Source organism: Carex rostrata, chromosome 3 (genome assembly GCF_964058835.1).
Source record: "Carex rostrata chromosome 3, lpCarRost1.2, whole genome shotgun sequence".
Lineage (NCBI taxonomy): Eukaryota > Viridiplantae > Streptophyta > Magnoliopsida > Poales > Cyperaceae > Carex > Carex rostrata.
This window is the reverse complement of record NC_135920.1, coordinates 14,526,577-14,541,665: the sequence shown is the minus strand read 5'-3', so window position 1 is coordinate 14,541,665 and position 15,089 is coordinate 14,526,577. Positions and strand designations below refer to the sequence as shown.

The 15,089-nt window shown below is 35.1% G+C and overlaps 2 protein-coding genes across 2 annotated transcripts; both read left to right on the top strand.

The window, feature by feature from the left end:
- The first annotated feature begins 430 nt into the window (after positions 1 to 430).
- LOC144551683 (serine/threonine-protein kinase SAPK3-like) lies at positions 431 to 4,817 on the top strand. Its single transcript, XM_078299750.1, has 9 exons — positions 431 to 783; positions 942 to 1,016; positions 1,991 to 2,092; positions 2,332 to 2,385; positions 2,504 to 2,596; positions 3,309 to 3,401; positions 3,640 to 3,744; positions 3,834 to 3,932; positions 4,350 to 4,817. Exons 1-9 carry the CDS (start codon positions 661 to 663, stop codon positions 4,635 to 4,637), a joined length of 1,032 nt encoding a protein of 343 aa, XP_078155876.1. The 5' UTR covers positions 431 to 660; the 3' UTR covers positions 4,638 to 4,817.
- A 2,270-nt stretch (positions 4,818 to 7,087) lies between these two features.
- LOC144551682 (peptidyl-prolyl cis-trans isomerase) lies at positions 7,088 to 10,445 on the top strand. The gene is made up of 5 exons (XM_078299749.1): positions 7,088 to 7,586; positions 8,336 to 8,434; positions 8,749 to 8,793; positions 9,213 to 9,350; positions 9,896 to 10,445. The coding sequence occupies exons 1-5, from the start codon at positions 7,215 to 7,217 to the stop codon at positions 10,232 to 10,234; spliced, it is 993 nt and encodes a 330-aa protein (XP_078155875.1). The 5' UTR covers positions 7,088 to 7,214; the 3' UTR covers positions 10,235 to 10,445.
- The last annotated feature ends 4,644 nt before the right edge of the window (positions 10,446 to 15,089 follow it).

Genomic DNA, 15,089 nt, shown 5'->3' with positions numbered 1-15,089 from the left:
TCCTCTGAGATATCTCAACTTTTGCGTGACCGACGTGTCCGGTGCCTATTCGGTGATAGCGCAGGGGGCTGTATTATGTGCTTCGAGATTCGTGTAGAACTTAGTTAAACGGTTAAAATTTTCCATAAAGTCACGCAAAGTTTGAGATATCTCAGAGGATACGAATTCAAGCAACCCTCCGTTGTACATCTCTAATACTCTATAGCAACTTTATCCTTCAAAATAACGAAGCGGATCACTGACTGCATCCGGAATCGAATTGACAATAGTCTTTTAAATGAGTCGCTACACAGAAGAATACATAAACATTAGGCAGATCGGCTCGATTCACATCATCGTCTTTTACTGACAGTGACCATCGAATTTAAAACAATATCGATAATCTTTTTTTTTTGAGTTGAAAATATCGATAATCGTTATCTCATGAGCCGACACTTAAACGCGTGTCATCACACCAAAACTCAGCCTATGAGAGAGCGCCACTGCTACCTCTCCTCTCTCTTTCTACATCTGTCGCATTCGCTCTGACTTCAAACTATCGTATCTCTCCCCAACAAATGCTCCGATATTTATTGATTGAGATATCGTATACGGAGCCTAACCACTAAAGAACTCCACTTAAGAACTGATCTATTGCAGTATTTCTTTCGAGGTTTTTCAATGGAGGAGAGGTACGAGGCATTAAAAGAGCTGGGTGTCGGGAATTTTGGTGTGGCGAGGCTGGCGCGGGATAGGAAAACTAAGGAGCTTGTCGCTGTTAAGTACATAGATAGAGGCAAGAAGGTATTTTTTTTTTTAATCTTCATATTTACTGGTAATGTGAGACCGATGTAATACAGTAGCATTCCGATTCAAGAAATTCAATAGTATATTTTTTATTTATTTTTAGTTTTAGGGTTTACAAAATTGGAACTCATTGTTTCTGGTAATTCTATTTCCAGATTGATGAGAACGTTCAGAGGGAGATAATTAATCATAGGTCCCTGAGGCATCCAAATATTATCCGATTTAAGGAGGTAATTTAATTCCTTTCCCCAATTTATGCTATTCTAAGGTGAATTTTAACTTTTGTTGTCAATACAATTTACAGTGGAGTCACATTTTGAAGCTTTTTAGCTCCTGGGAATGATTGGCAATAAATTAGTTCACTAAGAATACTTGCATGTTCTAATTGAATGAGAAATAACCAATATGTCTCATAAAGTACTCACTTAATTGGCTAATGTTTTTACCATGAAATTTCTTATAAGAAGCATTGAAAAAATTAAAGAAAAGCTCCTGACCATGTTGCAAGTTTGGAAAAACTTTTTGCATTTTTGCAACAAAAAATTCTCAAACGACCCTTATAAACAACATGAAGAGTTTAACCGTATGATTAACCTGTTTAGTCTGCAATTCAAAGATTTTTCTGTTTGCAATTTAATTTGTACTAGATACATGGTGGGGTCAATAGTTCTATGCAGGGGTCAAGTACGATATACAGGTGCTACTTTTACCAATTATCCAGTCCCGATCAGATCCCAAATGGATCCAATCCGGACCCGGTCAAAATGGGTAGAAATAGTTAAAAAATATATATGGTTTAGTTATGGGTACTCTTATTGAATAATTTTTTTATATCCAAACCGAGTCCTACCTTAGACCCGACACTATAACGGGTAGGATATAGTGTTAATGTAGCCACCCAATCCGAATCCGAATCCGTTCTGATAACCATACAATTACCCGATTATAGTACATGGGACATCCACAATAATTTTATATTATTGATTAGAAAAGTTATAAAAAAAAATCAAAAGTATTTAAATTGAAAATGAATTCTTTTGTTAATTATAAAAACAAATCAAAAGAATTAGTTTTCAACACAAATCATCGTACGGAATAAATAAGAACAAGACCAAACTTCATATCCCGGCCTATGTAAGTAATTTGACCTCTTCTTATTCCCTTTTTCCCTATTTTGATAATTACTCTGCTCGGATGAATCCAGATAGTGGTAACTCCAACTCACCTGGCTATTATAATGGAATATGCTGCTGGTGGTGAGCTCTTTGAGAGAATTTGCTCTGCTGGCAGATTCAGTGAAGATGAGGTGATTAACTTCTTTTTATCTTCAACACTAAATGTAGGATATGCAGACAGGTACTAGAGGGTTTGGTACCACGTCTGAAAAACTTTGTAGGTTTCGTTTCTTAATGAAATCGGTGGTATATACCACTTTTATCAAAAAAAAAATCTTCTACACTAAATTTTCACTTGCTTTAAATTTATCTTCCTATAATTTCCCTGACATTACACATTTGTTGATAAATTCAATATTGTTTTCAACAGGCAAGATTTTTCTTTCAGCAGCTAATATCAGGAGTCAGCTACTGCCATTCTATGGTACAGACTACAGAACCTTTTGTTTTCAGCGCATGCATAATTCTTGTCAAATAATTGAACACACAAGATTGGAAAAAACAAAACCAAAATTTTCATCTTCTTCTTTTTACTATTGCAGGAAATTTGTCACCGTGATCTTAAGCTTGAAAACACACTCTTGGATGGAAGCCCCACACCACGACTGAAAATTTGTGATTTTGGATACTCTAAGGTGATATTTTAATAGCCCGAGGTGATGTATTCTGGTCAATGGTTTGCAAGAACGACAACCACAACTAACATACAGAAATCCAGAGACCCAATTATAAGTAGTTCAGCAATGTGGTCCAGGAATTACTGTTGGATAATGTCCAAATTACTACCAATATGGTATCAGGTATGGCTGGTTCGTTTTTAGGCCAGTGCACTATTGCCTAACCAGAATGTGCAGTGTAAATCTTAGTTGAACTCGATTTGATCTTCAAGATGCATTTAGTTCTAGTTACAAAGCAGTGCACTATTGCCTAACCAGAATGTGCAGTGTAAATCTTAGTTGAACTCGATTTGATCTTCAAGATGCATTTAGTTCTAGTTACAAAGCAGTGCACTATTGCCTAACCAGAATGTGTAGTGTAAATCTTAGTTGAACTCGATTTGATCTTCAAGATGCATTTAGTTCTAGTTACTCTCCGTATAATCACGATCTACCTTATTTCACCCTAAATTATGCAAACCCTGCTTTGTACTGGTACTGACAGCATCGGTCACTCAGTGCAGCAATCCTCTCTTTTGTCAAGCTAAACAAGAGTGCGCGCGCACTCAAACCATTCACAAAAAGTGGTCCTGATATACATTTTTATTATTCTGATGGTCTTACTGATGTTAAACAATACCGAGTGGCTAAGTTAATGCTTTTCTTATTACCTGCTTTATATGGATTGCAGTCTGCACTGTTACACTCTCAGCCAAAATCCACTGTTGGAACCCCTGCTTACATAGCACCAGAAGTTCTTTCGAGGAAGGAGTATGACGGGAAGGTACTTCTTCTCTGTAGGTTGCAACCAAACTATCTTTGGAGGATCTGCTGTTTATATACCGATTAAACTCGCTGAATATTTATTTTTTGAATTAATGATTAAAAAGGTGTGAGGGGTTAGCTGATGTTTTTATTGATGGTTTTTTTTTTTTTTGAAGAAAAATTGTTTTTATTGATGTTAATGATCGTTAAAATCTTTCTAACTGCCATCCACTCTTTGTGCTTTCTAATTCAACCAGATAGCAGATGTTTGGTCATGTGGTGTTACCTTATATGTAATGTTGGTTGGTTCATATCCCTTCGAGGACCCAGAGGACCCGCGGAACTTCAGAAAGACTATAAGTGTGCGTTTATATTTTCTTTTCAACTGTTAAGCGCTTATTTATTCTATGTCATCTTGGCACTTGAGTTGACATAAATGTTCATGCTTCAGAGAATTTTAGGTATTCAGTACTCGGTTCCAGATTATGTGCGAATCTCTCTTGATTGCAGGAAGCTTCTTTCACAAATTTTTGTTGCCAATCCTTCCAAGGTATAGTATTCTGCCTCTTTTTTATTTGATTGTTTGGTTTCTCTCTCTCTCTCTCTTTTTCTAATACAGCCTGAAGTATCTTAGTCATGGTTTTATGGTTTAAAAAAGGCTTGAAATCAAAGTCTTTGAAAACCGTCTTTTTGAACAAATAGTGTGCTTAAAAAGCAGCTTAAGTAGGCACTAATACCAAAAAAAAAAAAAAAAGCTGGTTTCAGCTACTGATGCAGTTTTTGCCTTTTATCGACCCTGCTAATTAATATTACATTTTACTCTTCCCACTTAGCGATGGATTGAGCCAATTAATCATTAATCCCCATGTAGGAACTTAATTAGCAATGCAGGCCATTTATTGTGTCATCTCCACTACTCTTGCCATTTATTTGTTAATATTTTGATGTTTTTCAAAATTTGTTTCAGAGGATAACAATTCCAGAGATAAAGAAGCACCCATGGTTTTTGAAAAGCCTCCCGAGAGAAATTGCAGAAGGAGAGAAAACAAACTTCAGTAGTACGAAAGAAGATAAGGATACGACCATGCAAAGTGTGGAGGAAATAATGGAAATAATCCAAGAAGCAATGAAACCTGCTAGTAATGCTGCGAAGAAAGAGGCTGATCCATCCGGCGCTGAGCTAGCAGAGGTTGATGATGATGATGAATCTGATACTGACGTTGATACCAGTGAAGAATTCGAGCCGCCAATTTGAGTTCCTCCATGAGCAACAGTAATCATATACAAGTACAGTAATTAAATTTTGCAAAAAGTATATCTGTTATTTATGTCATGTTTGCGCTGTGCTAGTAAAAGTGTAATGGATGTAAAAATTCGCATTTGTGTTTTGAACATTTATTGATTATTATGAAATTATTGTTTATATACCATACAATTAAATTATTTGCAATGGTGCCAATTTTAGTTTTGTTGTTATCACATTTTGAATCGCCGATTCCATTGCTTTTATCATCTATCATTTATTGCCCAAAGGGTGAAATTGTCGCAACAAATTATTTACAATAGATGAGAAAAATATTTATTGTATGTAGCGGTCGCATATTAAATTTAATATGAAAAATATTTTTATTGTTTAATTTGTCCAAGAATTATTTTTTTAAAGGTCAGTGAGCAATTAGCTCATCCAGTGTTGTAAAAAATGCCCGTTTAGACCGATTAATCGGCCCCAAGTCGGCAAGTGCCCTCCGGTTTTGTCGTACGACTGAGCTGAGAGCACGAGTAAAAACCCGTTCCATTGGTAGTTGAAGCCGCGACTGGGTTTTTATAAATAAAATAACTCAGTTGTTAGCTGCCTCTCGAATTTTTCGCTCGTGTGAGTTGTCAGCTGCGCTTCCCAATTTTCCCTCGTAGCTAGGCGCAGGTGCGCCTCCCGTTTGTCGCCGATTAGTCCGGAGTTTCTCCGACTAATCGAACAATTATTTTAAATATGGCAGGTTATTCTCAATTGTTTCCAATTAATTGCTTAATAGTATTTTATCCATCCAACAATCGCATACCGTTATTTACAACACTGAGCTCACCAACTATTGCATTAAAGAAATGAAAATGTTTTTTTACAAGAGACTACAACTCCTATCCTACACTATTGTCCAAGAAATTGTTGCAAACGTAGAATCGGCCAGATCAATTTATAGTGTGGTTTTGATAAATTGATGAAAATGTAGGGTCCTCATGAAAACCTGGTGTTGAGACTAATATTGCCAATTTAGGGATTTTCAACAAAAAGTAGTGTTTTTCAATTAAAAAAATTTGAGATTTTTGGATGGAATTGGCTAGTTATGTAATATGTATAGACGCATGGTCAATAATAAGCGTAAATATATATATATATTTTATGTAGTTTTCACATGACCCATGATTAACAATTAATGTTTTAAACAGTTAACAGTGTATAAAACAATGGCTAGAAGAAGATGTGGTGGTTTGAGAATTCAGATTTAGCGGAGATATGAGTTGTCTATTTTAATACGTGAGATGAGAATAATCCTTGTAATATTAATCAGAGTCATAACATGACAACATAAAGTGTTATAATATGACAACAAATAATATCACTTATATTGATAAAATGAAGATTCTTCTTGTTTATCTGTTAAGCAACATAATAAAAAACATAACTTGTTTCAAGGTGTTATTATTGTTTAAGAACTTCAAATTCAGTTTCTAAAAATCAAATAAGAGGTTTTAGGAAAATGATAAATTCAGTTTCTTTAAATGATATAAAAAGTAAAAAGAAATAAAAGCATGACCAATCAATTATGAATCAATCGAAAAACTTCTTAAATGATATTTAAAAAATAGAAAGAAATCAGGACTAATTTGAAAATCGAGTATCTGGCAATCAAATAAGGAGATTTAGAAAAGTTTTTGAAAAAAAATGGGGTAAGAAGCGTAGGTTTTGCGAGATAGAAAGGCATCAACGAATACGTGTATAAATAAATTTAGACTTCTACACGTAAAAAAATATGAAAAAGATACATAAAAAAAAAAGACTATTTGATTTGAGGACTAATATTCAATTCAAAATTTTATATTTTAATCACAATAGTCAGGACATCTGCATGTTTAATAAGAGAGAAAATATTAGTGCAGATATTAAATTGACAAAGTAAGAACTCTCACCTAGAACAATAAAACAGTTTTCTTATTTCAAGATATCATATTTAAGCAATATCTTCAAAGATTTATTTCTCTCTATCGGATGTTGTATTATTTCTTTCTTTATTCAGAAAAATGTGAATTGCTGGCATAATTACTGCAAATCTTGTTTCTTTCCCGGTTTTATAAATAGAATAGCCTGGGCGAGATTTTGATATAAAATGAAATATTGAAGAGTTGAAGGGTGTGAGCGTAAGAAAAAATCATTCGTAGTAGAGTGGACCGCACTCAATAGTCTCATTCTCATACCACCTCCTCGTGGAGTTCGGATCCAGTGAAGTAACTCAAAAGTTGGGTTTTAGATCTGGACCGTCCGATTCGAATCCGTGATAATCCATCTATCCGAAGTGGAGAGCACACATCCCAGTAATGAATCCGAATCCGATGTGATCTCCAGCGACAGATTCAAATCGGACGGTCTCGATCCAAAATCCAAAATTTGGATTACTTTAGGGGATCCGGAACTCTGCTCGTGACCTCGTCTCACCATTGTTCGTTTCTTCTCTCTTCATAGACAGTCAACGGTCGTCTCTGGATTGTTGCAACTTATCTCCTATACCAGGAAGAGCAAAGTTACCGATACAACCCCTAAGTTTCATCTAATTCGCCAGAAATGGCGCGACAATCTCGCCGATCGATCTTGCTCGTCTCCATTGTCGTGCTATTCATCTGCTTGTTCGCGTACATGGCCTTCTCTTTCTCCTCCATACGAACCTCTCCGACAGCGGCATTTACCTCCTCTCCAGTTTCCATCGGTCCCGAAGTATTCAAAGAGGGGTTGAACGAAAGCCAGTGTTGCAGAGGCGTGAATGGATTGGAATTATGGGGCTCTGCAACGAAGTGGGGGTCAGATCATCGGCTTGAGTCAGCCGAGGCGTGTTGCCGTGCGTGCAAGTCTGCTTGTACTGGGCCTGGCGATCAGTGCTTGTGCAATGCTTGGGTCTTTTGTGGAGATAAGGATCAGTGCAAGGATAAATTTGGAGAGGTTTTTCTTTTTCTTTTTCTTGAAGCTTTATGCATTGGAAAAATAGCATGCAATTGAATTGAGTCGGTCTGCCAATTTGCTATATTAAGTGGTAAAAAATTATTACCAGATTGCCCAGTTTCTGACTGGTGTTCTTTGGAATTGGTATGATATAGGAATGAAGCACACAGCATGCTTCTTTAATCTTTTGACATATCTTGCCATCTATGACTTATCTGGCCTTTGACATTGCACACTTATAGATATCTTGTCCATCTGGAAAGCATATAAAGATTGGCCACTCTGTTTTTTTTCTTTTTTGAAATTAATCAAACCGTTGTCTCCTTTGGTTCCTATCTGTGCAGAGAGAAAGAGTAAGCAAATATGGCAGTTTATCTGTGTTTTGAACAACAAATTATGCAATCAGGGGTAGAAAAGCCATTTATAAAAAAAATTAGGTTTTGGAGAGTTATGCCCTTTTTTTCATTACTTCTCGTTTAGATTTAATAATGTCCACCAAGTTCCCAAATACGGTTGTTTGTTTACCCTAAGTTTTTTTGGGTGTTTGCAGATACTTTATACAAATTAAAGTTTCTACTTGCTTTGCATCACAGATGAATGTTTTTCTGTCCTAATCACCCATAGGAGCAGCTGCTTAATTAGTGCAAAAGTACATATGATAGTAGCAGAATGAATAAAGAGTTCCCATTTTTGCTCTTTGTTAAATTAAACTAATTTGTAATTATGCTGTGCCTGTTTATTTGTTGCAGTGCTGGCTGAAGAAGCAAAAGGATGTACTAGCGCCAGAAATTGTGTCGAGTGGCAATCATTTCATGTGGACTTCTGGCCTTGTTTTTGCAAAAGGAGAGGTACTTGTATTATAGGATCACGATTATTTACAATTTCAGGTTTCATTTGGATTTATGGCCTTAATTTTCTGATAAAGAGTTGGTCCTGAGGATTGGCACAAACTATGAAGCCAAGTACTGTTAATTTTAAGCAAAGTATGAGAAGATTTCATTTTCTTTGCTTTATGTTTAGCTATAGTTTGATAAGTAGAGAATTATTGCTCATGTATCTTTTTTTCTTTTTCTTTTCCGAACATGATTGCTATCAATTTCAATTAATAAACAATATAATTTTGTCTCTTTAATTTTCTTTAAACTGTTTCCTTTCAATGTAGGGTTTTTTTGGGCTTGAAACAAGTCATGGAACACTTCGTATCAAAGTAGGTTTTGTATTCACTCTTTTGATATTTGTTGTTGACCTGCTATTACCATGCTTTGACTATACTTGTCTTGTTGCTAATCATATGAGTGTAATAGTTCTCTGCAAAACAAACCAGAAAAATCAAAAGCAAATAAAAGTTAGTAGTTTGCTATGGTTTGAACTCTTAATCAGCAGTGTAACCATTGTTATACCATTACTAGGCCAACTTTTGCGAAGACCTACAGTAAGTGCAAACTGGTGCTGGACCTGGTTTTATTGTTGTATTTGTCAGTTATAATCAAGTAATGTTCTTTTAACCTGACTTTAATTTTAATAATAAATTAGGTTCAAATAAGCCAATTCTAATTCCTCAATTAAGCCTCGTTACTGCCATTTCCATTTCATCCTTATTCTCTCATGGTAAATACCTTTTCTCAGCTATTCCCTGATTGTGCACCACGATCAGTGGCTTACATAACTGAGCTCCTTGGTTCGCGCTCTTGTGGTGGCTGCCGCATTGTCAGGGCTGAAGATCGGGGACAGTCTTGGGATTCTAAAGGTGATCATATGTGGCGTGTAAGTTTCCTATTTCCTGTGATTGTGGATTATGATTTTGTACCTGTCAGGTCTGGTACTGTGGTGAATCGGTATAGCAGCTATAAATAGTATGATTTTGTACCTGTCAGGTTTGGCCCTTCAACAAGTCAAAAAACTGCAAAAGACTAGAACATACAAAACTCTGATAAGAACATATAGAACCCTTGACTGAAAACACTTCCTAGATTAAATTGAGATTGTTATTAACTTTTGGAAAGAGAGAACAGCCTTTCATCTGGGGAGCTTGGCCTGTTTGCTGATTTATTTCTTGTTCTCTGGAATAAGCTGAGGTTAAATAGGAACTAACCAATTAATAATATTACAACTCAGGTTTAACTGAAATATAGGCTAAACTGGGGCTAAATTTCATATGCATGTTTCAATATAGCCAAATTTGGTCAAGTTTTGATATCTAGTTAGGCAGCTGAGGTTAATTTGGGGTTTAATTTGAAGGTTTCAATGAGGCCAAGTGGTAGGTCTATCCTCACTAACTTCATTATTCCTTCCTATTGCGTATTGCATAGGCTTCGTTCGGGCCACCATACGCTGTAATCCAAGGGACATTAGAAGCTGATGGTATTTTATACAAGGCGATAACCAAGGAGGCTTGCCCGGGTATAAAACGAGGCTCGGTTGCATGGGTGGGACATGGCCCGGAGTTCTTCATCAGCCTTGCCAACCACCATGAATGGAAGAGATCATATACTGTCTTCGGTTTTGTTCTCCCAGAGGATATGGAAATTGCTGAAAAGATCTCTCGTCTTCCATCAAAACTTGATGTGTGGGGCAATGTCACTGTGTCAGTGCTTGAAAATTCAGTTTCTTTGAGGGTTGTGCGTGTCACTGGGCCCAGTGAATTGTAGGATTGGGAGCTTAGATGATTTTGATTGTTAGAATGATGGAAACAGAAAAGATTGAGTATACAAAAGCAATAGCATAGAGCGCTGAGAATTCGAGGATCAACAAAAAAATTGTAAAGAAAGAGGGATAGGGTTTCTTCTTTTGTTATTTTTTTTTTCCTTTGAACTTACTGCTAATATCTTGATTCAGTAGGATATGATTTTTTTGTTAGTACATGTGATTGATATTTTGTTGCTTTGAATGGTGACTATACAGTCCATCTTCTTTTTAAATAAAAACTAGCATTTTCAGATTCCGTCATTCTTTTCTGGGTCTCTCTCTTCAATTTAATTTGATTAAGGCCATTAAGACGAGTTAATAAAATGATTTGGAGTTCAGGGCTTCAAGTTCGAGCTTGAGTTGGTAAAAAATGTAATCGAGCAAGTCAAGTTTGGACTAAGATTAGAAGCAAGTCAAGTTTGAACTAAGATTAGAACTGATCTCAAATTAACCATGAGGTTGTGTTTTTCTTACAGATCTAGTTGAACTACAAAGAGTAGCATATGGAGAATATCAAAGCACGGTAACTAAATAAAGCACATCAGTTTAAGCAAGGCAATACTACGGAGGTATGCTTCAAGATTTTGCCAATTTAGTGTTATAGATTTTTTTTCTTCATGATGCTACAGATAAAAAATCGATAGAATAGATAATTGAAGACAGTTTGCCTCGCCGCACGTTTGATATTGAAATTAAAGTAACATTTTTTTTAGTTTCAGAACTGAAAGATCTTTTGTTATAAATTGGAAGAGAGATGATATTTTAAAAAAATTATATTACGCCTTGTTGTAACTATTTATAATTTGTATAAAACAGAATGCTACATATAAAGCATAACTTTCCCTTGATCGTTATTTCAAATTTAAGATATACTAACTTTATTAAAAATGCTAAGCAGAAGGAGAGAATTTATATCACCTGCATTTATAGTTAGGTCTAAAAAAATTTGGTAACATAAAATAAGTTGGTAATTACCGTAGACATCGTAGAAGTTTCAAATTATATGGATGTCAAACTTATTTAACAATTATTACGGCAAATAAAATGGTAAGCAAAATACAAAGGTAATATTATAGAGAGGAGGGATCCAATTACACCATTTTATGGTGACACATCTTGACACCATATTTTTATAAATTATTTTTGCGATTTTTAAATCCAAACAGATGATCCGAACCGTTCAACATGATCTCCACATTAAAATGTGCTTGGAGATCAAATTTTACATTATTTGAAAAAAAATTAGTATTTATTAAGATGTGTACAAAATTATTGATTTCAAGCAATTTTGGACCATTGAAAAACAAGAATTTAAAAAAATTCTAAATAAATAGTAATAAATTTCCAAAAAATGTAAAATTTGGTCTCCAAGCACATTTTAATATGGACATCACGTTGAACGGTTCGGATCGACTATATAAAAATATGGTGTCAAGATATGTCACCATAAAATGGTGTAATTGGATCCCTCCTCTAGGTATGTTCTCTATAATTTATATAAGTTGAGTATTTAAATTTATGCAATATAAAACTAATTAGTTTATCAATTAAACAATAATTAATGGTTAGAAAATTTTTCCCTGCACTAGTTAGTTTATCAATTTATGCAATATAAGTCAATTTCTTTGGATCGCAACAGATTTATTTTCGAAAAAATTAAGAAGAAAGAAGAGCCCCTACCCCCAAATTTGTACCGATTTTTTTATTAATCGAAAATAAAATGAACAAAATATCATAAAAGGTATTGTTCACTCAAAAGTATAGAACAAAGTTTCAGTATAGTAAGCTATACCTTGTAATCTGGACTACACTGTGATTCAAACTGCAAGTATACAATTCTATCGATGGTATGTCATGTATCAATCTAGAGGACGGTTTAAGTATTAACTAGATTTTACCTAAATTACTTAAAAACTAGAACTTGGAGAAAAGTTGATTTTGGTGTTTACGTTTCCTAAACAATTCAATAACATGGATTAAAAATAAGAGAGTAAATAAATTTGGTTTAATTCAAAAATAAAAAGGCGTTTCCAGGGTTTCTGATTTCATCTTCAACTCTGCCTCTCGGTACCTAACATGGGCCGCGTATTCTCATACGCGGGGTGCGTGGCCCTCGAGTTAATACAGCAACTGTCTGTTTCTGTGTCGAAAGTTATGTGTAGAGTTCTATTGATCGTACCTAATGTTCCTAAATCTCAACTCTCGTTTGTTGGCTTAATAAACTCGGTAATGGAATTGCAATTTTTGCCCTCTTAGGTTTCTAAACCTCAACTCTCGTTTATTGGTATTCTACCTAAGTTACTTGTCTGGTTTACTAAAGGTATCCACCATCTCTCGACGCATGGAAAGTTCACCTCTCGGCTCACAAATCTACCTCATGTACTTAGTCTGGTTGAGAGAAAGATCAAGGCCAAAATACAAGAAAGATGCTGCAATTCATCTAACAGTAAACCAAGAATAATCCAAACAATTTCAACTAAGCAATTAAAATACTACTCAAACAAGCAAACACAAATATCAACACAGATTCAAACAACTTGCATATAAAACAAAGTATTCGACTACATCATAACCCTAGAAACTAAAATGTCTAAACTAACATAATTAAAGATAAAACAAAACAAATAGAAAGAAGAAAGAAATGATAAAAATCCAAGAAAACAAGCTCCAAGCCGAGCCTCCTTTTCCAAGCCCTCGAAACAAGGTGGAGAAAAATGGTGGTATCTGGTATCTCAGAGATGGCCTCCCCAAAGAGGAGATCTCCCAAAAGGAAAGATGCCCTTCCTCCTGCTGCCTCCCTCTCCTTTATAGCTATTTTGTGACTTGGGGAGCAAGCAACCAAGAATGGAAGGTGAATCAATTAAGATCACGTGATATATGGCAATAAATTTCAGCTGATGCATTTCTAAAAAGGTTCCTGCGACTTGCACATTACAAATTTTGATTTATAACCTTCTTAGAATTGTAGATCTCGTTGTCCTCTTTCCAGCAAGCCTTTATTTGCCTAAAACGGAGTTCGTATGGCCAAGATATGGCAAAAATACAAAAAGATGTCGAAAGTTGGAATTTTCATATTTGCTCTGTCTGCTTTCTGCGCGGCCCGTGTGGAGTCTGCACTGTCCGTGTCCTGCCTCTGTTTATGCTGTGAGTCAAACTTCAAATGGGCATAACTCATTATCCGTAACTCCGTTTTCAGTGTTCTACCACTTTTCAGAAAGTTTGCGAGAAGATCTATAATTTGCTCAATTTCCTGAAATCTAAATAGACTTGGACAGTAACTTAATTCTTAGTATAATTATAAACTAAATTAAACTAAATTAACCTAAATACATGAAAATTGGTCAAGTTATTGATATGAAATCATAGGCAAAAGTATATATAATTTATGCTCATCAGGTATCAATTTGTTGGAAAATCAAAATCTAAGAAAAATGGGATGATTTATCCCGTCCAGCTACAGTTTCTGGACGAAATAAACCATCATGTCCAGATTAGTGCTCTATTAATCTCGCTAAGCAGAAGAAAAAAAAATTTTTGGACGAGATAGATTATCCCGTCCAACACTGTAGCATATGTGTATTTTTTTTTTGTTTCATCCAAGAAAATGAAAAAAAAAATGCTACAGTGCTAGACAAGATAATCTATCACATTCAAGATATATTTTTTTTAAGTTAAATCGCTAATTAGAATAAAAATTAAGAGGACGAGATGGTTTATCCCGTCCAGACACTGTAGCTGGACGGGATTAACCACCCAGTTTTTCCTAGATTCCAATTTTCCAACAAAAAGATCCCCTTTTGCGATATTTTTTTTATTTTCAATTAAGAAAAAGACCGGCAAATTCGTATCCTCTGCATTTTAAATTAATGAATTTTCAACTATCGAATCTATTTTAAAATTTGTGCAGACTAAATCCGCATTAATATTAAAGAGGTCTTTAAGTTATAAGCAGGAATTAAATTAATTTCATTTAAAATTAGACGATTGAGATTCATTAGCTTAAAAAATTCTCTTTTGAGTTAATGCAGACGATACAAAGTCCTACCCGGATAAAAAGAAAAATGAATATAAATAAATAAAAAATAAACAACAAAACAAATCTCATCACACCAGTACACGAGTCCGTGTCCCCCCAGGTACCTGAGGTGCAATTGAAAAAATTGAACGGTCCAGATTAATCCCAGCTAAACTAAACTCAATCCGGTGCCTGTTGAGGGTTGAGGCTGTAGGGGTCTTCTTTGAGATTCGTGCCAAGTGAGATGAACCTCGGGTACCTGGGGTGATACGGATCCGAAATTTTTATTAATAGGAAATTAATTAAATAAATATTCAAAATGAAGAATGCTTTTGCGTATTTTCGAGATATAGGGAAAACGTGATGGTTAATCACGTCATCTGGCCGTTATAGACTATCACAGCCAGGTTTAGCACTAATCACCGCACTTCTTAATTTAAAAAAAAAAAAAAATTTCCTGGCCGTGATTATCAATCACGGCCAGAATTCAAATCCAGTGCAATATCTGACCGTGTAGAATGAGATCTGAGTTTGTCCATTTTAATATGGCATGAGTCTGGCTGTGATTGATAATCACGGCCAGGAATTTTTTTTTTTTAATTAAGAAGTGCGGTGATTAGTGCTAAACCTGACCGTGATAGTCTATAACGGTCAGAGAACGTGATTAACTATCACGTTTTCTCTTTATCTCAAAAAAAACGCAAAAGATCGATATTTAATTAATATATTTCCTATTAATAAAAATTTCGGTGATACGGATTCCCAGTACACCACCCATAAAAACAAAGAAAAACCCCGGGGCC

Coding starts and splice junctions, on each gene's coding strand:
- LOC144551683 (XM_078299750.1), top strand. CDS start 661: ATGGAGGAGAGGTACGAGGCATTAAAAGAGCTGGGTGTCGGGAATTTT. Junction 1,017..1,990: donor ATATTATCCGATTTAAGGAG/GTAATTTAATTC, acceptor GGATGAATCCAG/ATAGTGGTAACTCCAACTCA. Junction 3,402..3,639: donor GGAAGGAGTATGACGGGAAG/GTACTTCTTCTC, acceptor TAATTCAACCAG/ATAGCAGATGTTTGGTCATG.
- LOC144551682 (XM_078299749.1), top strand. CDS start 7,215: ATGGCGCGACAATCTCGCCGATCGATCTTGCTCGTCTCCATTGTCGTG. Junction 8,794..9,212: donor ATGGAACACTTCGTATCAAA/GTAGGTTTTGTA, acceptor ACCTTTTCTCAG/CTATTCCCTGATTGTGCACC. Junction 9,351..9,895: donor AAGGTGATCATATGTGGCGT/GTAAGTTTCCTA, acceptor CGTATTGCATAG/GCTTCGTTCGGGCCACCATA.